The sequence below is a fragment of the Microtus pennsylvanicus genome, chromosome 1 (genome assembly GCF_037038515.1).
Source record: "Microtus pennsylvanicus isolate mMicPen1 chromosome 1, mMicPen1.hap1, whole genome shotgun sequence".
NCBI classification, from domain to species: Eukaryota; Metazoa; Chordata; class Mammalia; order Rodentia; family Cricetidae; genus Microtus; species Microtus pennsylvanicus.
The window spans coordinates 109814927-109841805 of NC_134579.1; the positions used below are offsets into that span (position 1 = coordinate 109814927).

General features: G+C 48.1%; 1 protein-coding gene across 2 annotated transcripts; it reads left to right on the forward strand.

Annotated features, from left to right (window-relative positions):
* The first annotated feature begins 786 nt into the window (after positions 1 to 786).
* Slc15a4 (solute carrier family 15 member 4) lies at positions 787 to 26335 on the forward strand. 2 transcript variants are annotated; one of them, XR_012911199.1, is made up of 9 exons: positions 787 to 1365; positions 9212 to 9501; positions 13829 to 13997; positions 14322 to 14399; positions 14644 to 14812; positions 19812 to 19967; positions 21552 to 21710; positions 25261 to 26013; positions 26050 to 26335. XR_012911199.1 is itself a non-coding variant. In XM_075978093.1 (8 exons), the coding sequence occupies exons 1-8, from the start codon at positions 817 to 819 to the stop codon at positions 25407 to 25409; spliced, it is 1719 nt and encodes a 572-aa protein (XP_075834208.1). In that variant the 5' UTR covers positions 787 to 816; the 3' UTR covers positions 25410 to 26335. The 2 variants fall into 2 exon arrangements, 1 of the variants encoding a protein (XP_075834208.1); XM_075978093.1 differs by having other exon boundaries at positions 25261 to 26335.
* The last annotated feature ends 544 nt before the right edge of the window (positions 26336 to 26879 follow it).

The window sequence follows — 26879 nt, forward strand, 5'->3', positions numbered from 1 at the left end:
TGGTAAGGGACCTGGGTCTGTCCGGCAGGGAAGGTTTAACTCCTTCTGGGCTTCTGGCATCAAGATGATAGGTTTCTCCGCCGCCGACGTAGTAAGCCAGATCAAGAGGAATTAAAAAGTAAAGGACCAGGATTACTTGAGCAAGGCACTCCAGGGTGACCCTCCAGTCCCCAGAGATGAGGTGGGGGGTGGGGGAAAGAAAAAATAATCACAGGCCTGTCTAAAGGAGGGGGCTTAAACACTTTGTAGACGTAGTGTGTGTGTGTGGGGGGGGGTTGGTGGCGCCCAACTATGGTAACTTTTAGGCGGGTCTTGAGCAGCTATCAGCTTCAGGTGGGCAGGCGCCACGCCGCCACCATGAAACTGTTTTTTTTTTTTTTTTTGGCAGGTTTTCCTTAGAGGGCAGCGTTTGGAGAAGGAATGGCCGGATCAATCAGGAGTAAGGGAGAGATTCCAGCCGAACAGATAGAGAAAAGCTAGCGGATAGGAAGAGAATGCCGAGACGGTCAGGGGAATAAGGCTTAGACTTGACCTCGGGTACCAGAGACGATGGGAGGAGAGAAGAGTTAAACGCAGGTGACCTGGATTAGGTCATCAGCGTGGTTCCGGAACCTCGGAGCATAGGGTTCGAATTTCCCCGTGGATCTCTTCCAGCAATGGGAACCACAATAGCTACAGGCATCTCAACAACAAGCACCCGCCACGCTTTGTCTTATTTCCGGGGCCGGACCGGAAGTCCTCCACCTGCCCAATAGTGAGGCGGCGGGGAGCGCATTCTCGCGAGAGCTCGGCAACCTGGTACTCAGGGAGTTAGCCATGGAGGGTGAGCGGGCGCCGCTGCTTGGTTCGCGGCGGAGTGCGGCGGCGGCCGGGGCGTTTGCGGGGCGGCGCGCGGCGTGCGGGGCGGTGCTGTTGGCCGAGCTGCTGGAGCGCGCCGCCTTTTACGGCATCACGGCCAACTTGGTGCTGTTCCTGAATGGCGCGCCGTTCAACTGGGAGGGCGCGCAGGCCAGCCAGGCGCTGCTGCTCTTCATGGGCCTCACCTACCTGGGCTCGCCGTTCGGGGGCTGGCTCGCCGACGCGAAGCTCGGCCGGGCGCGCGCCATCCTGCTCAGCCTGGCACTCTACTTGCTCGGCATGCTTGCCTTCCCTCTGCTGGCCGCGCCCCGCCCGCGCGCCGCGCTCTGCGGGGACCCGAGCCCGGAGCTTGTCCGCAATTGCTCGGCTCCCTTCCCCAACGGCACGGCGGTGTGTCCCGATGTCGCCGCGCGCCGCTGCGCTCCGGCCACCTTCGCGGGGCTGGTGCTGGTGGGACTCGGTGTGGCCACGGTCAAGGCCAACATAACGCCCTTCGGCGCGGACCAGGTGAGCCGGACCCGCCCCCGTCCTCCCTGTTTTGCTTTTGCACCTACCGTGCACCACGCCTACCTGAACCGATGCCTGACTTTGCACTTAGTGCGCTACGCTGAAGATGCGGGGACCGTCCCGGTACTCTGTACCTGCACATGCCCCAGGGTTCTCCACTGATGGAAGAAGCCACCCCTATATTTTAACCTGCACACTTGACTGAGCGACTGATGGGAGAGCAAGGAGCTGCCCACCAAGCTCCCCAACCCGGTCACTTGCACCTCACATCTTGAGAAAGATTAAGGCTATGGAAGGGGATACTTCCTGGCCAGGGAATCTCTCTTGTAGTGTAGATAAGATCACCTGCCTCTGATCTCTTCCTTCTAGTTAGGGAGGGGAGGAAGAAGATCTGTCAGGGGTGGGGGCACTTCCTTGTAGAGTGCTCCTACGCCTACTGAGTGGGTAGGAGGGAGAGCAAGGCTACTTCTAATCCAGGTGAGAAAGGAGCCCACAAGTACGCATTCCACACCTCGCACAAGTTTCATGACTGGTAAAAAGAGAGCCTCACACCCTGTATCCACATCTGCCCTTGCATCTGGTACAGCACTGAAGGAGGGGTGGGAACCACACCCACCCTCTGCTTTGGGGGAACTTTCTTGTAGTGTGGGTGGAAGCCCTTGAGTAGACAGAAAGCAGGTGTGATCTGGGTGGTAGGAAGGGCTTCACCCAATGAGGTGATTATTCATGATGTGATGGCCAGGGTGGGTTTCAAGAGAAGGTTCTTTCTAATGGCGGAGTCATTTGGGTTAAAATCTGAAAGAAAAGTTGAAGTTGTAGAGATGTGGATTGTATGCATGTACGAAGACCCGCCACTGCCCTAGTTTTCTGTTTACAAACTTACGGGCAAACACTTAGTTTTCATCTTCTTTGTTTTTTTTTTTAAATATTTATTTATGTATACAGTATTCTGTCTGCGTGTATGTCTGCAAGCCTGAAGAGAGCACCAGATCTTATTACAGAAGGTTGTAAGCCACCATATGGTTGCTGGGAATTGAACTCAGGACCTTTGGAAGAGCAGGCAATGCTCTTAACCACTAAGCCATCTCTCCAGCCCCCATCATCTTCATTGTTTTAAAAAAGTTTTGGGGTGAGCTGGGTAGGAAAGTCCAAAACCATGCTGCTGCTCTGAACACCAAGACCAAGAGATGAAGGAGGAGCCAAAGCTTTGGAGAGCAGAAGTGATCTGCTAGTGTCTGGGTGCCTCAGCTGCTCAGCTTCCCCTTTTAGGGCTCTCACAGGCTAAGAATGGATCTAGCGGTCAAATGCAAAACGAGTATTTTGTAAGCAGTGGAAATGATGTGGGGTTGGAGTGGCAGGCTCTGTGGATAAAGCTCTTTAAGGTCCTGCTCTTTCCTGCTTACTCATCTCCCCTGCTTCCTTGTAGAATTGAGTAGTCATAGAGGCCAGATGTCTCCTAAAGCCTGACACATGTTGTCTCATTGCAAAGAGATTGCAAGTGGCTGCCGTAGAAAGTGGGTTGTGAGCCGGGCGATGGTGGCACATGCCTTTAATCCCAGCACTCCGGAGGCAGAGGCAGGCGGATCTCTGTGAGTTCGAGACCAGCCTGGTCTACAGAGCTAGTTCCAGGACAGGCTCCAAAGCCACAGAGAAACCATGTCTGTCTCGAAAAACCAAAAAAAAAAAAAAAAAAAAAAAGTGGGTTGTGTGGCAGGTGGGTGAGCACGCACACAGCTCAGACTGCAGCTGGTGCACGTGGCCTAGAGTGGAGACAGTTGCAGTGGCCTAGAGTGGAGACAGTGGCCTGGAAGAAAGGGGTGGACTCAGAAGTGGGAGGAGTGCAGTAGGGACTGCTAGAGGGTTCTTTGTGACTGCAGGGAAGGAGCCCTGGGTCTTGGCACTAAACTGATCTTTGAGTGCCTGAAATTTAAGTGACCAAGGTAAAATCATTTGCTCAGAGAGTAGCACCATGAATATAGGATTGGGCCGTGTTCAGAAGCCTCGTTTACATGGTGCACAAGGCTAACCAATTCAGTGAGGGCACATCTCAACTGTGACAGAAGTAGTAACTGCAGTACTTCAGATTTTGAGGCGGAAGGATTGCCACAAGCTTAAGGCCAGCTCAGTCTATATCGCTCTAGGCTGTTACGGGCTACAGAGCAAGACAGTGGTTCGTAAAAGTAAAATATAAGCAAAAGAAGTAGTTGTCACTTTAGAATTTTCACACAGGGGCAGTTCCAATGAGCTTAGCTTCTAGTGCTATATGAAGACACAGGGTCAAAGCACTTTAGCTCTGTCCGAATGTCTTAAGCCTAGGTGTGGTAGTTTGCACGAAATGATCCTCATAAGTCTCATATATATTTGGATTCTTGGTCCCTAGTTGGTGACTGGGGAGGATTAGGTGTGGCCTTGTTGGAGGAAGTATGTTACTGGGATTGGGCCTTATTTGAGATCAATACCTGCTGTTGTAGCCCACATATTTGCTGCTATAATTGACTCTTAGCCCTCTGGAAAATAAATCTTTCCTTCTATAAGTTGCCTTGGTCATGGTGTTTTATCACATCGACAGGAAAGTAAGCAGCAAACTGGGCCATAGCACACAAAGTGTACCTCTACTGTGCATCCCCACGTTGGCATAGTTTGAGTCTCATGGTGTATGCAGAGCTCCTTAGACTTTGCACTCACAGCCCCTTTCACCCAAGAACTTATGTGACTCAGAGTCTAAAATAGACATTCAAATCAAACATTAACTGGTATCACCCAAATCATAAATTTGTTTTAAAGCAGTTCTTTGCTATATGAATAACTTACTATTTATTAAAGATGAAGTCCAATTTGTACAGAAATGAGATGGGTATTTACACAACTTGATACATTCCAGAGCCATAGCTTTTGAAAGTGATAGCTGATAGGGACATATTCAAAGTCTTGGCTATTTGGAATTAAGCCACTTTGCTTCTGTGAGAGCAGAAAAACATTCTCTGTGCAGTGGAAACAGTGCAGCTCATAGTATGAAGTAGTGTCAAGTCTAGCCAGGGAGTGTCAGGCACATTTGTTTTGGTCATGAGGCATGTCAGTGTGTGCAGTGTAAAGTGCATGTGGTCCTTGTGTAGAATCAAGGCCACAGACGTCACAGGATGCAGCGTGGGCAAGCCCTGCCAGGAACATCTCTGGTCCATTGCACATTGATTCTGAGTTTGTTTTTGGTCCGTGTGCATTCAGCAACCTGTTACTGTTGCCAAGTTTTACACACACAGTTTGAGAAGCTTTGGTTGTAGTATGCATGGGGTGACTGTCTGTCCAGGCCCAGCTGTTCCACAGTCTGTGTTCTCCAGTAGATACTAGACCATTGATTAGCTCTCCCTAGCAGGCCTATTGAATGGCTCCAGTGAGGGTCACTGTGAGTGGGTCCCAGCCTGCACACGTCATTGTAGCTAAGAATAGGTGTTCTTCCACAGAGTAATTGGAATTGTCTCCAGAATCTCCACACTTAACACCATCTGGAGGAGAGACCCTCTGGATCTGGGACCCTAGAGAAACTTCACAGCCACTTGTATGTGCTCAGTGATTGGCTCTCTGGTGTTTTGGTTTTGTTTTCTGTTTGTGGGTTTTTGTTTTATTTTGTTATATTTTTGAGACGGGGTTTCAGTGTAGCTCAGGCTGGCCTCTAATTCACTAGTAGAAGATGACCTTGAACTACTAATATTCCTGCCTTTGCCCAAGTCACATCTCCCCCTCCATTCTTGGCCATTTTATTTTTTTGACCTGGGGTTTTTCTGTGTAGTCCATGCTGCTGTCTTCAGACTGACTAAGTAGCCCAGATGGGCCATCCGACCTGTATTAGCCTCTGAATGGTGGTGTGAGGTCAGTGAGCTCTTTTGTTTACATGTTTGCTTTTGAGACAAGGTCTTTCTGTGTGTCCCTGGCTGGCCTGGAGCTCACAGAGATTTACCTGCCCTTGTCTTTATTCGTGTGTGTGTGTGTGTGTATGTGTGTGTGTGTGTGTGTGTTCATGGTAATGTTGTGCATTTCAGGTCAGAACAACCTGCAGGAGTGGATTCTCTCCTGCCATTCAGATTCTGGAGTTGGGGTTCAGGTTTTCAAGCTTGTTGAAAATGCCTTTACTTGCTGAGCCATCTCATTGTGCTGGCCCAGTATTTTTTGTTTTTAACAGAAGTTAGAGCTAAAAATGTAAGAGAAGGATACATCCTCCTTTTTTTTTTTTCAACTTTTCTATAACTTTGAGATGTTTCAGTGAAAAGTAAGGTGTGGCCCCTCTACTGATGAACAGCTGACTTATCGCAGTCTGTCTTCTGTGAACATGCTACCCACACACAGCAAGAGGTTAGGGTTCCCAGGGGTGTAATGAGCACCTCAGTAAGTAAAGGATGCTGAACATTCAGTGAGTGAGCAGATACACAGGCTTCTGGCCAGGGCAGTGGTGGTTTGACAGCTCTGAGACGGCGAGAGACCATGAACCACATGTAGGTTCATCTTGTGGTGTGTAAGTTGCATCTTTAGCAGGTAACTGGAATCCTTAAGGAGGCACTTGCTCTCCGCTGCCTCATGACTGTTCTTTGAGGGAGATTTCAAGACCTCCCTTGTTTCTAATGCGTCAGCTACTTTGCAGGAGAAGCCTGATGGCTAGAAGGGTGCTGTGCTAATGTTTTCTGCCTGGGGCAGTTCTTGCTGGCCTTTCCTGTTTAGAGGAGTGGGCTGCTGTCTTTAAGGTGCTTCTGCTTCTCTGACTGGTGCTGCCAGAGTGCCCTCTCATGTGGGAGATGGGCCAGGCTGTGGCTGTGAGCACAAGTACCAGGTCACTTCAAAGTGAGTGCAAATCTATAAGTCACTCTCATTTGAAAGCAAAATTCTGCCCCTTGCCTTTCCTAGTCTTACCAGTCGCCAGAGGTCAATCATTCTTGGTTGGTGATACTCGAAATAGTGAGCTGAGTGCTAGGTGCTTGTCTATGACTCCAGTACTTGGAAGGCAGGGCAGGAGGCCTAGGACTTCAAAGCCAGCCTCAGCTACATAAGGAGTTGGAACCCACCCTGGGTTACTTAGACCCTACGAGGTAAAAGCTACCATGCAGGTAGAGTAGACAGTACTGCCTTTGTGGTTTGCTTTAGTTTTGAGTCAGGCTCCTCTACTGACTGTAGGAATTCTTTGCTTCAGCAGAGATTCTGAGTGCTGAGATTGTGCTGAAGCATGGCATCAGGACACCCAGGGTGGTGTTTGTTCCAGTGGGGAGAGGTTAGGCTCCTGCAAATCTGATACCGTCAAACCTATTCTCCTTTCTGGCCTGCTGACCTTTCCTCTCTATTTGACTGCAGTGTTTTCATGGGGTGTGGAGGGGTTATGGGGAGCTTGTTCAGCCTTGGCAGGATATGTGGTGATGTCATGATGTCATGCGACTGGTATATTGGGAAGCTGTGGCCTTTGGCCAAAGGCAAGGAGAGGCATGTGACAGACAGCTCAGTCAGCAGCAGTTCCGTTTGTATGCTGACGGATGGTGTGTGGCTACCGAGGCCCTGAAAGTAGGCCTCCTTTAATGAAGCAACTGTGGCTGGAAACTTGAACAGTGAAGTCAGTTGACCACCGAGTTTACAAAGGGCATAAGGACTTTTGCTTATGTTAGGGTTAAGTTAGGGTTCTGCTAGGCCAGTTGAACAAGTATTTCCTACTGTCTTAGAAGAAGGACCGTTTCTATGAATGTGGGAAGATGTATGTGATCCTGTGATGTGTAATGGGAAGGGCTTGGCACATTTCAGTTAGTATCTAATGTCTTGTGCTGGGCGTTGTGGTGCATGTCTGTACTTCCAGCAGTTCTAGAGGTTGAAGCAGGGAGATCATCTAATCCCGGGAATTTGAGGCTGGCCTGGACAACTGATCCCATTTCCAAAGAGGTGCTTTTGCTTTTCTTTTTCTTTAAACTGGCCCCTTCCTTTCATGTTTATGTGTGTGTGGTATTTAACACACACAAAGTACAGTGTATATATAAAGAATATAGAGCCAGGCAGTGGTGGCGCACCTTTAATCCCAGCACTGGGGCAGGGTTGGTGGGGGGGGAAGCACAGAGGTAGGTGGATCTCTGAGTTTGAGGACAGCCAAGGGCTACACAGAGAAACCTTGTCTCAAAAAACAAAATGAAACCAAACAGAAAGTATGTATGTATGTACTTTGGGTTTTATTTTCTCTGTTTCTTTGCTCATGTGTTTTTCTTTCTTCTGGCCTGCCTCCACTGTGTCATGGGCATTGGTGTCCACTGTTGAGTAACATTTAAAAGCTTTTGCCTCCGCTGTAAGAAACTGCGGCTATAAACGATTGCAGTGATGTCCGCCTTTAGTGGAACCTTTGTAGAACTGATGTGTGTACAACAAAATCCTTACGGTTGCTTGCTTGCTTGATTTGGAGCTAGCGATGGCACTTAGTGGTAAAGGTCATATCTAATATCTGCAGGGACCGTGTTAAGTCCCTGGCCCTGAAGAAAGGAAAGTTCAAACCAACAACTTGGATTTTTCAGTTTGACTTGATTATAACTGTCTGACTAAATTCAAGCAAAGGACTTGCCAACACAGTAGCTATCATTTGGAGTTTAATAATTGTCAAGGGATACTCAGTTTTGACTGTATAGTTTGTACCCTCACCTTAATCTTAAATACTCTGTAGGAAACCATAAGTGCCTTATTGCATGTTATACTTGGCAGCTTTGCTCCTGGTACTAGAGAGGAGATTGCTCTGTGGATCAGAAGAGGTGCTATGGAGTCAATTTTAACCCTATCCATCCATTAAGGATGTGTCTGTATATGTTCAAGTCAGTCTTGGGCTGTGGGTTTGCTCAAGACCATTTGTGCAATGAAACTGCAGAATGATGCTGACTAGGACCTGTCCTGTCCTGAGAGTGTCTGTGTAGATGTAAAAGGCACAGGTGGAAGAAGCCAGGCTGGGCCTGACTCGCCTAGCTACCAGCCAGGTGGGATCTGCAGAAGGTTTATGTGTGTGTGTGTGTGTGTGTGTGTGTGTGTGTGTGTGTTCATCTGAAGGGGAGTGTTAGGTTGGGGCTGATTTTTGAGCACTTCTTGAGTGTGTTGATGGGATCTTTTGTGTAGTTCAGGCCAGCCTCCGGCTCATGATTTCCCTGCTTCTGTCTCTCAAATGCTGGGATTACAGGTGTGTATCACTGGCACTGAATAACCTTTCTAATCTAAAACTACTTTGTGATTGTAACTGTTTACTATGCCTAAAGCTTAGTTGTAGGCTTATTAAAGACTCTGATGTTTGGGCTCCATGCCTTGCCTCTGAGTAATCCTTACTTAAGTGCATGGAGCCACAGCCTACTTGGCAATGTCCTAGTACTTGTGCTAAGTTCAGCGAGGCCCTGAGCTCTATATGACAGCGCTGAGCAGTTAAGTGCAGGCTCCTGATAATCCAAGATGATGATTTTGCTGTAGGTTCTGGAGCCTGTTTTAAGGATCATTCCTGCTGGTTTCAAGGTAGGCGGTCAGCTTACTTTGAACACTAGGACTTCCTTGCATTTGGAGTGGGCTTCAGCTCCTGGAATGATTGAGTACAAGATGTCTTTTGTTGAGAGACTGGCTGGATCTGTAAATAGCATTTTGATTGTGTCCTACTGTTTTCTGAGAGCAGAGACTTGAGACACCTTGTATCTGTTCTCGTAATGGAGATGATTAGGTACTTGGTGTGGTGGCACGGCTTGTGTGTAGCTGCTGTGGGTGGCTGGGTGGTCATTTAAGTATTAAAAACACTAAAGCTTGTCATGTTAACAGAACAGATGAAAAATGTAGAGGATCACATGTTCTTACATATTTCTTTTCCCTGTTACTTTAGGTCAAAGATCGTGGTCCAGAAGCCACTCGGAGATTTTTCAATTGGTTTTACTGGAGCATTAATTTGGGAGCGATCCTGTCATTAGGAGGCATTGCCTATATTCAGCAGAATGTAAGCTTTCTCACAGGCTACCTGATTCCCACTGTCTGCGTGGCTATCGCTTTCCTGGTCTTCCTCTGTGGCCAGAGTGTCTTCATCACCAAGCCTCCTGATGGCAGCGCCTTCACTGACATGTTCAGGATTCTCACCTACAGCTGCTGCTCCCAGAGAGGTGGGCAGCGGAGAAGTGGGTGAGTTGCACAACTTTTTGCTCCCTGCAGATAAAATACCAGCTGAAGTCTGGGATGTACGGCTCGTGTGTCTGATCCCCAAGCCGGCTTTCATTCAGAAAGTGTGTGGTGTAAACCTTGCCATTCAGCTAGCAGAACCCTGAGTTCAGTACTCTATGCCCAACTTCCTCACTGCCAACAAGGGTAAGGATGCCTTGATGCTGTTGGGTTGCAGATTTTGAAGGAAGGGATCTGCAGAGAGTACCATGGAGACACATCACGTGTTTTAGACACAGAAGTGTGTTAATGAGAACTTAGGCTGTTGTGTTGTCAGTACTTATCTCTAAGGGAAGCTGCTGTCTCTCTCTTGGTCAGCATAGCGTCCCTCATTCAGGGCTATGGCAGCTACTCTCTGATGGAGGGGAACACAAACACGCTTGAGATACACTAGGGGAACCATTTACCCTTACTCTAATGGGACTTGCACAGCCTCAGTGCTGATTGTCCCAAGCCTGGGACTTTTTGAAACGGCCATATTCTGAGGTCTACCCACTTTTGCTGCTGCTGGTGACCCGTGGTCCTGGTCTGTGCAGATTAATGAAGTTGAGAAATTAGCCTAAGGAGGACTTAGATGTTTCTGTGTTTTCTGCAGACCACTGTGTAGAGTAAACTGGTCCCTTGACGGCGGTTGTGACATTAGACAGCCTGTAGTACTGGAGTCATCAGAGCAGTCAAGGCAGAGAGAGAACCAAGGTTCAGGGAAGCTCCTGGACCTTGGTGGTCAGCTCCCTCCTAGTGATTTACTGAGCCTAAGGCTTTCCAGGAGTTACTGAGCAGAGATGGATTTGTTGTCCTTAGGGTTTCCTGTGGGGTGGCCCTGGTTGTGAAAATGTTCTACAGGCTAAGGTGCATAGTCTCGCCCGTGCTTGTCTGTGTCTATTATTGGTGTACTGGAAGCCTCTATGTGGCAGAACTGAAGCTACACAGTGACTTCTGTGGTTCTGCTGATGGTGCATGAGTCCCCTGTGTGAAATCTGACCGTCCAACCACCTTTGTGAATCTGCTAGAAAGCTGTTTACTCTGTTGGCTTTCAGACCCTGCCCAGAAGGGGACTATCACTGAGGAGCTTGCAAAGCTGGATGTCACCCAGCTCCAGCTGATACTAGTGTTTGCTAGGACCTGATTTTTGCCAGACAGAGCAGTGTTGCAGTCTTGAGCTGTTTCTAATCTAGACTGCTAGCCATGGGCAGGACAGCCCTTTGCAAATAGCCCTGATGAGAACCTTTCAGCCAGGGTCCAGCATTATTCCAGGACCTGTGCACACATGACAAAGGAAGGGGGAGACTGAGCAGTCTGCCTTTTTCTCAGCTTCAACTTTGGAAATCTTTGGGACAAAACTAAACAGACAGGTTTGGAAAGTCAACTAAATTGTATGAGCTTGCTGTGGAACCTGGTAGTTCAGAGACATTACAGTGCCTGGCTTTGTTTGCCCAGGGGATTGGACAACTCTTAGGATTGTTGTAAGGCCTCAATGCAGTGAGGCAAGTAAGGCTCTTAGCAGCCTAGTACCTGATGGAACCTTTCGCTGTGCTACTGGGGGTGTCTGGAGTGGGATTGAAGAGCCCGGAAGTGCCACACACCTGTTCTCCATGGGTCTGACTCTTGGCCCTGTCCCTGTGTGTGGTCTAGGTGATGTGTTTGGAGGGCAGTGGTGCTGATTTTAGATGAGACCTGACAGTCTGAGTTCACATCATCATCACCATACTATAATAGAGCTGGTGCGGGACTTGTTTGGAGTGCCTTTGTGTGGAGTTTTTGACAGGTGCAAGGGGGCGCACTGTGCACCTAGCCTTTCAGAGCCTGGCTACACAGGTACAGGGAAACTGAGTCACAGTCTCTGTGGGAGGAGTGATTGTGGGTGCTCCTTATGTCACAGCATAGAACACTAACCATGCAAGTGCATTAGGAGCTTTTTTTCTGAGACAGGATCTCATGTAGCCCAGGCTGGCTCTATACTTGGTTCATATCTAAAGAAGTGATTATTCTGCCTCAGCCTTCCTAGTGGTTGGGGTTACATGTGTGCCACCTCACTTGGTGATTGGGAGGCTTTAGACCATAGGTTCTCAACTTTATTAACAGTGCGACCCTTTAATACAGTTCCTCATGTTGTAGTGACCCCCAGTCATAAAATTATTTTTGTTGCTGTTTCATTCAAAAACTAATTTTGCATAAATCATAAATTATTTTTATATAAATCATAATGTAAATATCTATTATGCAGGATATCTGATATGTGACCTCAGTGAAAAGATCCTTCAGCACCCAAAGGGGTTGTAACCCACAGGTTGAAAACCACTGCTTTAGCCACACCCTGGTTCATCAACTTTAAAGTATTGTAATGATACACAACAGGTCTCTGAGTGACCTGTGAGAGCCCTGGTGCCAAGGGGATTTGGTTCTTGGCATCGATGTGTTTCAGAGATACATCATTAGTGGGGTGTGCTCATCACTAATAGAGGTATTGCCTGCTTCATGTATATGGGAACTAGAGATAAATAGGAATTTGAAGGAGTTAGAGATGTCATCAAATGAAGACAAAGTGTAGGAACCTGTGACTCAGTGTCCCTCACACCTAGTCCATGTGGTATTGGGTAGTCATAGGTATTTACTTCATCAGAATTTGGCTAACATACTAAGATATGGCCTCTAGTTTATCAATCTTCCCCAGCTTGAAATTCACAGATTAAGTGCATAAGCTTTGTAGGATAAAAATGAGGGGCTGGAGAGAGACAGCTCAGCAGTTAAGAGTACTTGCTGATTTTGTCAAGGACCTGGGTTTGATTCCCAATACTCATAGTCTTCCACAACTCTGGTTCCTGAGGATCCATTGTCCCCTTCTGGACTCTGAGGGCAGCAGGCATTCATACAGTGCACATATATGAAGGCAAGCTGGGTGTGTTGACACATGCTTTTAATGATAGCAGAGACTGGCAGATCTCTGAGCTTGAGGCCAGCTAGGTCTATGTAGCAAGTTCCAGGACAGCCAGGGCTCCATAGGGAGACAGACAAAACATACAGGCAAACCACAGATATAAAATAAGAAAAAATATTTAAATGTGACCATTCAGTGAAATAGGGCATAGGATTATAAACTCCAGTGCAAAAAGGTGGAATTGGGAGGCTCTTGGTGGGGTTGAGTGTCTCCTGTTGTTTTTGGTCAACAGTGCACAGTTCTGTACAGTCCATATTGGTATTGTGTAGCCGGGAAAGACCTTGTTGCTATCTGGAGGGCCCCACTTATTTTTAAAAACTGCAGACAGAGAGCCGGGCGGTGGTGGCGCACGCCTTTAATCCCAGCACTCGGGAGGCAGAGGCAGGCGGATCTCTATGGGTTCGAGACCAGCCTGGTCTACAAGAGCTAGTTCCAGGACAGGCTCCAAAACCACAGAGAAACCCTGTCTCGAAAAAACCAAAAACAAAAACAAAAACAAAAAAAAAAAAAAAAAACTGCAGACAGAGAGGCAGGGGCGTGACCCACAGCTGTTGGTGTCCAGGCATATCCCTGTAAGCCAGGAAGGTCCCACTTCTGTCCTGACCCCAACTTGAGGCATTAGAATCTTGCTGCAGCTCTGGTCTCTGTCCTAACTTCCTCCTCAAAATGGGCGAGTAAGAGCCTTGGAGGACTTCCCAAGCCTGTGATAAAGGAGAGTGAGCGAGTGCTCTGTTGGTTCCCCACAGGCATGCTATAATATCTCTCACGGTTCTTCAGACTGTCCCTTACCCTGAGAGAGATGTTGCTTTCCCTGCCATCAAGGCACCTTCTAGTCCCTCAAGTGTCTGCTTGTGTGATAAGCCAGTGTAGTCACAGGAAACATGGGTTGCTGTCAGCTGGATAGAAGTCCAGGCCAGCCGGGCAATGGTGGCGCACGCCTTGAATCCCAGCACTCGGGAGGCAGAGGCAGGCTGATCTCTGTGAGTTCGAGACCAGCCTGGTCTACAGAGCGAGTTCCAGGACAGGCTCCAAAGCCACAGAGAAACCCTGTCTCGAAAAACCAAAAAAAAAAAAAGAAAAGAAAAGAAAAAAAAAAAAGAAGTCCAGGCCACATTGCCGCCCCGTGGAGCTGCATGAGTTGATACATTGTCCCTATGGGTTCATTAGACAGAGCTGCCCTGTCCAAAGGCCCTGTGGTCAGCCACAGGAGCTGTGTGGGCAGTCCACAGTTAGTCACAGAAAGACTTAAAGCAGGGCAGTGCAGAGAGCTGCTTTCATACCCCAGAAGTGATTTGTTACCAGAGCGATGTCCCTGGGGGTGGAAGTAAACTAATTCCTTCATTTTGTCTCCCAAAGTGAAGGCCTTGGAGTCTTTCAGCAATCCTCTAAACACAGTCTGTTTGATTCATGTAAGATGTCGCGTGGAGGGCCGTTCACAGAGGACAAAGTGGAAGACGTGAAAGCCCTGGTCAAGATCGTGCCTGTGTTCTTGGCTCTGATTCCTTACTGGACTGTGTACTTTCAAGTGAGTGCGGCAGGTGTGCAGTGCAGGACTCCGGGCTAGCCACCAGTTGCCACAGTTTGCAGCCATGGACTCAGATTGGCTGCTTCGTATTGGAAAACCTTTCCCAGGTGGCAGCTGAGAGTGGGGTATACATCTGGTTGTCTGGACCCTCTAGCTTCTCATTTGGTTTCCTGGCAGCTCTTCTCAAAGAGACTCTAAGGTGATCCAGTAGTTACCAAGTCTGAGTTTGAGAGGTGGGAGGAGTCATCTGGAAGAGGGAGGGCGTGTACACAGGCTTGAGGAGGCTCTGCCGGCTTACTTGTACCATCTGCTTTCTTTATCCAGATGCAGACTACATATGTTTTACAGAGTCTTCATTTGAAGATTCCAGAAATCTCAAGTATCACCACTACCCATCACACGGTAAGAGATCTGGAGGTGACATGACTCCTTTCTGCAGCTGCCACAGGTAGCTGGGACACTGCCACTAGAACTAGTTCCTGACTGGTTACAGCCTGCTGAGATTGGGTTGACCAGTGCCATTAAACTTAGTACCGGCAGATTCCAGCCCTTCCCCCAGCTCAAGACACAGTCATTATCTCTAGTTGAAGCATCCTGGGTGGTTTGGGGAGCTGCTGTAATGCAGCTAATGCCGTACTCTGTGCAGCTGCCCGCAGCCTGGCTCACCATGTTCGATGCGGTGCTCATCCTCCTGCTCATCCCTCTGAAGGACAAGCTAGTGGACCCAGTGCTCAGAAGACATGGCCTGCTCCCGTCCTCCTTGAAGAGGATTGCTGTGGGGATGTTCTTCGTCATGTGCTCTGCCTTTGCTGCGGGTGAGCCCCTCCCCCCCGCCCCGCGTCTTTTCTTCTCTTTCCACTCCCAGCATGGCTTCTGCTAGTGTATTGTGTTGAAGACACTGAGCAGCCGGTGACTCTTCATCTTCAGATGTTCATTTCACACGTGTCGTTTGAGGACAAACCTTCATCTTGTAGAGCTGGGTAGACTTGCCCTGTGCTGCTGCCCCAGGCTGCGGGCTGACAGTGGGAATGAGAGGACATTCTGTGGAAGCTTCTGAATCTCACAGTTGTTGGAGCCTGCAGGTGTCCCAGCATCAAAAAAAAAAAAAAAAAAACTAAAAAAAAGGTCTGTGGGATTGTTAAGGCTCCTAGGAAACTCCCAACAGAAGTCTTAGCAGCTGAGGTCCCACACCACACTTCAAGGGACAGTGCCCTAAGACACTCCTGTTTTCATCATTGTTTCTGTTTGTGAATGAGACTGGGATAATCTCAATGTGAGTGTCCTGCCTTCATTAATATTTGAAGATGATGCACCATAAAACAATATAATGGCAGGGAAAAAAGCGTTTTCCACACAGCTGTGGTCTGAGGAATGTGGTACTGAGCTCCACTGAAGGGAGTTTAAGAAAATGCCTCTGCCGTCACAGCAGAACATGCTGCTGCTATGGTGCTCACGGGCTTACAGAAATCAGTCCCACCAGCTGATGGTGGGGCACAACCAATCCCAGCACTCAGGAGGCAGAGGCAGGTGGATCTCTGTGAGTTTGAGGCTAGCCTGGTCTACAGAGGGAATTGTAGGACAGCCAGGGCAATACGAAGAAACCGTGTCTTGAAAAACCAAAAAAAAGAAAAGAAAAAAAAAATGACTCAGCTTAAGAAGTTCATCTTTCAGGTGCTGAGTTATTAAGATAACTAGTGCATTTTCTGTTGATCAAACATAATTAAAGTGAGGTTTATCTGAGTGACACATTGCTTTATAAGTTAGCAAAGAAATAAACAGAGCACATGAATTAGGGACGCAGGGTAGTCTTTGGGAATCCTGGGCTGGAAGGAATCTCTGTCTGTCTGCCTCTAGTGCCTATGGCTTGTCTTTGTTCTCAACTTCTCTTCGTGGGTGGGGAGCCCTGCATCCTGCAGTTGTGCCAGCTGGGTGCCAGAAGGGCTTTTGTTTCCTTCCTTCTTTTCAGGGGCATTTTCTCATAGAGCTCTGTGATAGGTTTCTTTTTTTTTTTTTTTTTTTTTTTTTTGGTTTTTCGAGATAGGGTTTCTCTGTGGCTTTGGAGCCTGTCCTGGAACTAGCTCTTGTAGACCAGGCTGGTCTCGAACTCACAGAGATCCGCCTGCCTCTGCCTCCCGAGTGCTGGGATTAAAGGCGTGCGCCACCATCGCCCGGCTGTGATAGGTTTCTATACAGCCTCTTTTCTTTCAGTTTCATGCATGGCTGAGGCTCCTTAAATGGTTGTCCTCAGAGCCATGTGGGCTGTCCTCTGGTCTGTGGGTAGTTCAGTTCTGCAAACAGGTTTCTCTTTCAGACTCTGTCCTTTCTAAGGTCTTTTATATTTTTGGTTGTGAGCCCAGCCTTTAACGGCTGAGCCATCCCTCCAGGCCCTTTCTAAGGTCTTTTAAAGTGCCAGGAAAGTACGTGTTTCATAGGGTCCAGCATTAGCTGAATCTAGGCAGCTTCAACCTGCCTGTAGAGACCACGTAGTATGCAGCTGTCTTCTCAAGAAACTGCCCCTGCAAGACATAGGAAGGAGCTATCCTGTCAGGAATTGAGGGGCACAGTCTAGCACCTCATTGGAGACAGCTATTACTGCTGCACACAGGCAGTTTTTGGGTGGAGGACTGAGGATTGTCCACAGACTTTGAGTAGAAACCTAACACTTCACCTTGTACCTGCCGTACACAGGACTTAACTCCGCTTACATTGTGTCTGTCAGTGGCAACTGGCTCCAAAGGCCCTCAGGTGCAAATTGGGTAGGCCATGGGCTTTCCAAGATGGCTTAAGGGAAAAGAAAGTTTTTCCCTGTATTAGGTTTTATTTTTCCCCTTAAAAAAAATTGTGTTTTTTAAAGCTGGGCATTGGTGGTGCACACCTTTAATTCCAGCTTTCAGGAGTCAGAGGCAGGCGGATCTCAGTGAGTCCAAGGCCAGTCTGGTATACAGAGTGAGTTCCAGGACTTCTAAGAAAGAAAAGAATTTGGTTATTAGCTGGGTGGTGGTGGCACATGCCTTTAATCTCAGCACTCAGGATTACACGGAGAAACCCTGTCTTTTTTTTTTTGGTTTTTCGAGACAGGGTTTCTCTGTGGTTTTGGAGCCTGTCCTGGAACTAGCGCTGTAGACCAGGCTGGTCTCGAACTCACAGAGATCCGCCTGCCTCTGCCTCCCGAGTGCTGGGATTAAAGGCGTGCGCCACCACCGCCCGGCCCAACCCTGTCTTAAGAAAGAAACAAACCAAAAAAAAAAAAAACCAAAACAGTTTGATTATTTTGTGTGTGGATGTTTTTGTCTGAATGTATGTGTGTGCACTGCCCCATGAAGGTCAGAAAAGGGTGTTGGGTCCCCTGGAACTAGAGTTACCTGTGGGTGCTGGGCGTGGTATCCAGGTCCTGCAAGATCAACACCCGTGCTACCTCTTCAGCCCCTGATTATGTGTTTGAGACAGGTTGTTATGTGGTCCAGACTTGCCCGAGACTATCATCCTCCTGCTTTATCCTTTGAATGCTGGCCTTACAGGTATAGCTATCACACCCAGCTATGTGTTTTGTTTCTTCCTCTTTTTACCTGAAAGGCTTAAAATACAGTGTATCACTATTTTATATCTCCTTACTGATGCTTAAGTCCCCACTTCAGCTCCTTACTATCTCTATTCCTGTGAGCACAGTTTTTCTAGGGTTTGGAACAGATCTAAGTCATTTTTCTATTTTATTTATAGTGTCTTGCATTTACTTATATTTTCTTCATTTTTATTTTGTATGTGTTTTGTTAAGTATGTTCCTAACTACCTTGCATATTTTGGTGGCTTCTGTGGCTTTTATGTGGGATTTTCTTAAAATTCTGTAGACTTTGGTGGATTGTTTTAAATAAAATAGTTCCTCCTTGTCTTCTGATAAGTTCCCCTGCCTCCCCCCCCCCCATGTTTATGCTGCTTTTGCTGAGCAGTTTGGGTGAAATTACTGTATATTTCTTCCAGATTAGTATGTTCCTTGCTCTGGCCAGAGTGGCCCAAAGAACCACTGTCAGGTTAGCTGCTATTTATGTACAGCTAGTGGCAGTGGTAATGCCACAAACTAAGCTTCATTGTACATGTGTTTGTTAGCAGCGAGTAATTGTGACCTCAGGTTTTCTTTCTTTGGTGGCCAAGAGAAATGCTTACACCCTACCCCCACTTTGACATATTAACTTCTAGGTATTTCACAATTCTAGATGTTTACTAAAGTTTATTGATCGTTTGGTTTTGGTTTCTGGTTCCTTGAGACAGGATTTCTCTGAGTAACCCTGACTATCCTGGAACTTGCTCTGTAGACCAGGTTGGCCTCAAACTCAAGGGATTTGCCTGCCTCCCGAGTGCTCCACTGCTGGCCTTAAGATTTGTTTTGAAAGATTTCATTTACATGTGTGTGTACATGAGTGCAGCTACCCATGGAAGCCAGAAATATTAGGTCCCTGGAGTTGGATTTACAGAATTGTGAGCTGCCTGCTGTGGGTTCTGGCAACTGAAATTGGGTCCTCTGCAGGGTTAATAAATGATTTTAATCACTGAGCTGCCTCTCCAGCCCCTTATTTTTAATTGTATGTGTGTGTGCAGGTATGTGTGTGCAGTGCCTGCAGAGGCCAGAGGAGGGCATTGGATCCTCTGGAGCTGTAGTAACCAGTGATTCTAAGCTATTGACCATGGGTCCTGGAGACAGAACTCTGGTCTCTGCAGGATCAGCAAGTGCTCTTAACTGCCAAGCCATCTTCCCAACCCTTATTTCTTGTTTAATGGTGAAAAAAAAAATAATGCTGAGAATTTTCCTGTTACAGCTATACTTTGTTAACTATGTTTACTGTAGTATTGTTTTTATTACTTTAAAATTTTTATTTTGTGTTCCTATGGGGGTAGAGGTGTGCAGGCCACAGCACATGTATGGAGATCAAAGACCAACTTGCCTAAATGAGTTCTCTTCCAGCATGTAGGCTGTAGGGATCGAACTCAGGTCATCAGGCTTGGTGACCTCGCCTTTACACACTGACATGTCTCACTGCCCCAGAACTTTGCTTTGATTTCCATTTGATCTGAAAGTCACTTGGGGCTTTTCACTTTGGTGCTAAGGTGGTTTGTGTTTGTGCTTTTGGTAGTGATAGTTCATATTGTAGAGCTGAGGGAGATCATCAGTCCTCTGTTGGGGGTTTAGGGGGAGGTATTACCATGGCACAGTCATGAAGTAGCACCAACTTGTTACTCAGGTTCCCAGTGATTGTTTCCGAGGTGTTCCCTTCACTATTCCTGCTGTGTTGTTTCTCCTGGAACCTCAGGCCTTTAACGTGGGGTACTTCATTTTGGTTCTGCTCACAGTCTGTTTTATTTTCTTGAACCTAGGCAAGTTTTTGAGCTTCATCTAGACAATTAGGTGCATTTATTTGAAGAAATGCACATTGATTAATTCAGGATTTTCTTTTTGTTTCTGTGCCTGTGGTGTTGTCTTTGGAGACTTGGGTTGCATACAGGAGCATGGCTATCTTCACAGTGGCTATGCCATGAATGAAATATATCTGCCTCCCCCAGTGACCATTAGCTGCATGCAGATCCTCATGCATCCTCCCAGTTTTAAAAAGATGACCAGAAAGAGGTTTAACTTGAGGGTTAAACTAAACATAGTGAACTTCCCTGTGAGGAAGAGATGGATAACAACTGTAATCTGCCTACAAAGCTGTCATGGTCACCTTCCTTTCTCACACCTCTCAGGCTTGTTGATAAATGCCTGTAATACACTGAAGACTTAGCTCAGTGACAGCCTTAGTGCTCCACTAACCTGCTTCTCAATTCCAGGAATCCTGGAGAGTAAAAGGCTGGACCTGGTGAAGGAGAAGACCATCAACCAGACCATTGGTGGTGTGGTATACCATGCTGCTGACCTGCCTATTTGGTGGCAGATCCCACAGTATGTGCTCATTGGCATCAGTGAGATATTTGCAAGTATAGCAGGTGAGACTGAATGCTGGTAACATTTGGGACTGTATTGTACCCTGAAGTTTCCTGAGCAGGGCCATGGTGCCTGGAGGGGGTGGGGTGGGGTTGTGGCTTACAGCATGAATTAGTAAGTAATAATCCTCATGCTGAGGCTGCCCTTTCCTGTATAAAACCAGTGTTCCCTAAGATATTTTCATGAGTCCATGACCTGCCCTGTGTGTGCCTTAGAAAGGAAGGGGAAGTGGCTGTGGGAGGCTTCCTCTGGACCTCTGTGTCCCCAATCTCTAGGCAGAACACAGCTGTGCTTCTGGCACAGACTTACATGAAGGAGCAAATCTGACTTAGAGCATGTCCTCGTGGGCCTCTGTCACTAGTAAGACTCTGCAAGGACAAGGCGTTAGTGCAGATTGGCTAACACAGTGTGAAGAGAGGAACTGGTGATGCTCGGTTTCCTAGAGGGAGGGAAAGAGGAGCATGCTGGTGCCTCACCTCTCAAACCCTGGCAGAATTCTAACTAGTGACAGTGGGCTTTGTCTTGTCTTTGCTCCTCCCGGTCATTGGGAATCTCAGTCTATAGGTGCTTGAACCTATTCTGCTGTGTTGATTATGAAGTAGGGTCCGTATGGAGAGAGTCCCCCTCCCCCCCAGACACATTCAAGTCTTGACTTATACCATGATAATAAAAACCCAGAGACACGTATTGGGGTTCAACTTGAAGTTCAGAAAAGCAAAACATCCAGCCATTGTCTCTTATCTCTACCTTAGTCCAAAATGGCAATTCTGCTCCAGGAATCTCAGAATGAGACTGTGAGCTGTCTCTTCCTGCTTTATATTCTTCTCTGAATTAAAGGCATACACATTACTGCCTGGTTTCTGTGGCAAACTAGTGTGGCTACTGCGATTAAAGGTGTGTGTCACCACTGCCTGGTCTGTAAGGCTGACCAGTGGGGCTATTTTACTCTGATCTTCGGGCAAGCTTTATTTATTAAAATACAAATGAACATATCATTGACTTTTTATTCAAAGATTCATTTTATATGTATGGTATGTTGCCTGCATGTATGTATGTATGTATGTATACCACATGCATGTAGTTCCCATGGAGGACAGAAAAAGGCATCAGATCCCCTGGAACTGGAGTCACAAATGGTTGTGAGCCTCCATGTGGGTACTGGAAATAGAACCCCTGTCCTTTGTATGAGCAGCCCGAGCTCCTAGCGAACGAGCCATCTCTCCAGCCCCTGAACTCTTGACTCTTTGAGAAAAGCTCTAACACTGCAGTCCCACTGACTTGAAACTTGCAACAATCCTCCTGCTGTAGCCTGTTGAATACTAGGATTTCAGGTATGAGACAACATGTGTCTGTCTTGTAGTAAAACTTCTTAAGTGAGAATGGTGTTCTTCTTTGATGTGTTTTAAGAGTTGTCATGAGGATGAGTTGCCAGCACCTAGTCTTGACTTCTCCAACCAGGAGACAGTCTTCCCGAGAGTGCTCAAACCTCAGTGGAGCCTGCGCGTGCTGCTGGGAAGCTGACTGAGGGTGACCTCATAGTGACCATGGTGATCTTCTCAGTGTAGCCTTCTTTTCCTTTTCTCTAGGTTTGGAGTTTGCCTACTCTGCTGCTCCCAAGTCCATGCAGAGCGCCATCATGGGACTCTTTTTCTTCTTTTCTGGCATCGGGTCATTTGTGGGCTCAGGACTGTTAGCCCTGGTGTCTCTCAAGGCCATTGGGTGGATGAGCAGCCACACAGACTTTGGTAAGATTCTAATGTCTGGGATGGAAAGCAGGGTGCTTGCTGCTGCCGCAGGATGTGTGAAGTATCCAGTCTGTCCCAAGAGGCCATTGGCCCAAATCCTCTGTTCTTGAAGTTTGCGGTGAGTAGCACTGCCTTGTCAGCTGTTGCATCCAGCTCAGCACAGTCTGCAGTGTCAGGTGAGGAAGACCTGCATGGCAGCTCCTGTGTCAACCTGATCTGAAGTTTTGGATTCTGGATGTTAGGACAGACAGTGGCTTTGTCAGTGAATACTGTTCTCAGTCTGCTGGATGTTTCTCTGGGCAGCTCTGCAGTGCTGTGGGTGAACAGGAGCTGCAGTATTGTTTGCCCTTTTAAACAAGTACATGTTCCCAGAGGGCCATAATGTCAGCATTTCCCTGCTGGATATTACTTACCCACTTTTATTGCATTCCTGGGAAAGTCAGGAATTTGTTTTTTGGAAGTTGTGTGATTTCCAGAGCCTTGGATTGGATTCCTTGGAAGGCCCTGGGGTAATAATGTTCAGAAGGCTGAAACCCCCTCCCTTAGATGCCTGTAACTGACTCTAGCCATGTGAGGTCAGTTGTAAAATCCGTCAGCTGGTCTGGGACTTGCCCTTGCTCTCATCCCCCTGGGAGGGTGGCAGCCCTGGAATGCCTCATTGGTTCTGGGTGCCATGGAGTCAGCCTGCATGGTGTAGACTTTCCCAAATGTTCATCAAAGAGACCAGGATTCTAGTTACTATTTGGTTTAAAAACATTCACTATTCTATGTGCACATACCACAGGCAGGTGGCTGTCATGGTGCATGGAGGGAGGATAACTTTCAGGAGCTATTTGTCTCCTTCCCTTGTGGGATCTGGGGATCAGTCCCAGGCCATCAGGCTTGCATGGCAAGTGTCTTTATTTGCTGAGCCATCCTGCCAGTCCACAATCCTTTGTTTTAGACAGGGTCTCACTCTGTAGCCCAGGGTGACCTCAAAGTGCAGGAGTACCATTCCTACTTAGACAGTAGTGAGATAGTGTCCAAAGGGGCTGGGGTGAAGGAAACAATGCATCTCACAGGGGACCTCCCCATCCCCCCCAAGCCCGCCAGGGGACACCACATCACTCATCTGCAATAATGCTGGCTCTGCCTCCCGAGTTCTGGATTGTAAGTGGGAACTGCCTTGTCTTAGACTCATTCTTTGTGTGCAGAGTTGACTGACTGTGGTTATCCCCACTTGCAGTCCACTCCTTCCTAGATTATTTACTAATTTAGTGTCTTAACATCCCCCGCTGATTGTTTCTGATAGACTGTACCTAAGCCTTGGAGAGTTCGATTGCTGTGTTCAAGGTAGTGCTAGGCAGTCCCCAGCAGCCTCACTTTCCACTAGGAAATGGGATCAGTGCTGTGCAGAGGCCCTGGTGTCACCTGGAGAGAGATCAGATGGAGTGGGTCCTTCCAGAAGAAGGCCTCCTACAGAAGGGAGTGGTAGCTCCAGGCCAGCACCCCCTTCTCATTTCAGATACACAGCCATTGGGCCTTTCCCTCACTGTCCCCTGTCCTATGTAAGCATTCTTGCAGAAGAGGGGGTGATGAGAGCTTATGTAGTGTCCCTAGCAGGCTAAGGAGTCCTCGTGAGGGTTCAAGACTCCCTAGGCTTCAGTCGCACTGTTTCTTTTTCTCTAACTCCTTACACCGTCTCACCACTGTCTAAGGTCAGCTCAGAACCCTGTCGTGTCTCTGCTAACCACCCTGACCCTGCACAGGACACATTTGTTCCCAAAGAGTTAGCCTTGAGTACCTCCTGTTCTGAGAGGCACCCTGTTGATCCCGAGTGCCACTCACTTAAAGGCTTGTGTTGCAGTGAACTTGTTCATTCTGCCCTGATGAGCATTGGTGTCTCTAGTGTTGGCTTCATGAAGGAGCTTTGGTGGGCATTGCTGTTCAGGCCTTCCATTTCATTCTCAGAAGACCAGGAGTCTGATGAAACACAACTTTTTTTTTTTAACCCCTCATTATGATCTTCTTTCTGTGACTGCCCAGGACAACTGCTTCTTGGGTGATGGGTACATGTTTGAATTCTCTGCACATTCCCAAATGAGACTGGGCTCTTTATGTTTTCTGCTCTGGGGCTGACAGTGTGGACATAACGACACTGTCCACCTGGCCCGCCAGCTTCAACACTGCACATAAAATTAGATCATTGGTACCTTGTCACAGTTGGATCAAGTGTCCATCCCCTGTAGTCACAGAGGAGACAGGATAGGTGTCACTGACCATGAGGGAACAGGCAGAGCTGGGTTCCGTTTACTGACTGAATCAGTCTTTGGACTGTGAGGTTCAGGGTAACAGGGCTCTTCCCCTCTGGGCAGACTTAGGACCTTTGTTCTTCCCTCTGGGTCAGAATCTTGCATGTATTTATGTTTCTTATAGGAACATATTTGTTGTACTTGCTCGTGTTCCTTGCTATTTGATGCCAATAAGCATCTGCTCAGGTAGTAAAAGGGCATGTAGAATAACCCAGCATAAAAAGATGTCAGGGAGAGGAAGTCTCACTTTCTGAATAAACACTGAAACATGCTTTTGAAGTGCCAGAAAGCTCAGCAACTTCCCGCCACAGCATTAGCTGTGAGCCAGTTCCGTCTGTGGGACAAGTCGTCTAGAGTATGACTGCTCCTTGGCTGGCCCCGGTGACATGAATGATACCTGTGGCTCATGGGGACAGGAGCCAGGCGGTCATCCTGCCACTCTGTTGTTATTTTGTCCTGGGTGAGTGCTAAGTAGTGGTGGTGCTGGATTTTTAAGTAGTCCTTGAGGAACAGTGGTTTACAGAAGCGACTGTGCCAGCTGGGCAGCATTGCAGCTGTCACTGCTTCACCCAGTCAGTGGAGACCATAGGCTCGCACCTCCCAGCCTGGCTGTTGATCTCCATAGTCTGTGGCCCTGACCTGCACCGTCTTCTTTGTTTAGCATTTGGGTGATGTAAAAGCTGTGACAATGCTTTAATGAGACCAGGATATGTCTGTTACAGCAGTCAGGGCTACCTGGGCAGTGTGTGAAACTTGGAAGAGATTAAGACTGGAAAAAGCATCTGTCTTGCTCTAGTGGGAGGTTATGTCCTCATTGCTGCCTGTCATGTGGGAAGGCCGTACCCTGTGACCATTCTATGCTCAACACCCTGCAGTGTTTGCTGAGGTAGGGACTTAGCCCATCCTCCCAAGCGGTGCTGTCCTGAATGTAGAGAGTGACCCTAAGTGGCGTGACGAGAGAGCACCTCAGGTAAAAGTGAATGCCATGGCAGACACAGGAGCAAAATGCCACTCCCTCCCAGGATTGTTACAGATGCAAGTTACCATCATGAACCTTCTCTGAGAAGTTACCAGTCTTTCTCAGCCCAGTGTCAGAGCTGGGTCCAGGACAGCTACCTTCCTCCCTCCCTTCATCCGAATGGAAGAGCCCCTGGAAGGGAGGTGGCTAGTGCAGAGTACTCTCTCAGGTGGCCGAGAGCCAGTGAGAAGGTGCCCTGTCCATAGAGTGCACTCACCAGGAGGCGTCTGCTCACTTCTAGGGAACATCAACAGCTGCCACCTGCATTACTACTTCTTCCTGCTGGCCGCCATCCAGGGAGCTACACTGCTGCTCTTTCTCATCGTGTCTGTGAAGTACGACCGCCAGCGAGCCAGGGCGGATGGGGGGCCCGCCAGCACGAGGACCTGATGCAGCCAGCCAGCATGCTCACAGGTTCTGCAGACTGTAAGGCCTCAGTGCCTGCTAACCGCCAGGGCACTGCCAGCAGGCCCATTGAGGGAGCGTTGGTGACACAACTTCTGAACCTGCATGTTGTCTGGACTGGCTTCCCCCTCCCTCCGCCCAGATGAGTGTGGGGAGTGCCTTACTGTGATCAGTCTCCTGTGCACTGGGCCTGCCAGGGGAGAAGCGTGGGGCTGAGAATGTGGGCTCACTGAAGGGCTCTGCTAGTCCTAAGCCAGCCATGCTTTCTCTGTTTGAGTCCTCTGTTCTGCTACTGGCATCCTTATTCCTTACAAACACTGTTACTCTTCCTCATAGCGTCTCCTCTAAGATCAGCAAGCACTTCAGGGGATTCTCTTTAGAGGTGAAACTGTGGTCGATGGCGTGAGGGTCCCTAGGGGCTCTGCTCCATTCATAGTTTCTTTCTTGTCACAGGTCTTGCAGATGCCGAGGCCTTTGGGTCAGTAGTGTAGACTCATCTGCAAGTAGGTTTTGTTGGCAAGGTAGGGGAGCTTTCTTCATTAGACTAGGCTGGCTTCAGACATGGGGCCACCTCTTGTCTGCCACCTGAGTGCTGAGATCCCACACCGTGGTCAGTGGGACTAAGTTCTTGAATTACCAATGTGCTTTTTTAAGCACATGCATCAGTAATCCTGAGGACACCATGTCCTTGCTGAAGCCAGACAGCAGCTGACAGAAGACTGAAATCACACCAGGCAGATCCTCTCCTAGAACCTGACTGTGGGTGAGGCTGGAGGCAGGGGTGAGTGGGAAAGCCCTGGAGCTGTTTGGCTGGTTGCCACCTTTGTATTGTTACTGACGTACCTGGAGTTTGTTCTTTGTGTTGCTGTGTTTTGTATAATTTTATAAAAGCTTCTCATATATGACAACAAGAGCTTCCTGGGTGGTTTCTCCATATTCTGCCTCAGTTTGACTCCCTCTATAGGTTTCATTTTGTGACAGAAGCTCCTGCCAGCTCAGCCTTTCATTCCCTTGGCCAAGCTCTGGAGCTACTGTGTTCAAGTACATGTCTGCCTCTCACCCTCTAGGTGGAAAGGATTTGGAATGAAAAACACCCACTGTACCCCTTGTTCTTGTTTTAAGGGGAACGTAGTTCTGCAGAGCTCAGCTTACATCTTAGGAGATGCTGGGTGCTGACATCTTAACCTCCTGTCCCAATGTAGGCTTTCTAGGGCTGGTGAGAGAGCTCAGCAGGTAAAGGCGCTTGCCACCAAGCCTGAGACCTGTGGGCATGAATGAAGGAAAGAACCAGTTTGCATGAGTGACCTACACACCACTGGGACATATGCAACCCCAAGTAAAGCATGTCATTTTTTTAAAAGTAAGTCTCCTTCACAGGATCTTTTGTATTTACGTGAAAGAAGGAGCTCTGCCTCCCCCGTGTGCTCTGGACAAGGTACCTATGGCCTCCTCAGC

Coding starts and splice junctions, on each gene's coding strand:
- Slc15a4 (XM_075978093.1), top strand. CDS start 817: ATGGAGGGTGAGCGGGCGCCGCTGCTTGGTTCGCGGCGGAGTGCGGCG. Junction 13,998..14,321: donor ACTGGACTGTGTACTTTCAA/GTGAGTGCGGCA, acceptor TTCTTTATCCAG/ATGCAGACTACATATGTTTT. Junction 21,711..25,260: donor GAGCAGCCACACAGACTTTG/GTAAGATTCTAA, acceptor GCTCACTTCTAG/GGAACATCAACAGCTGCCAC.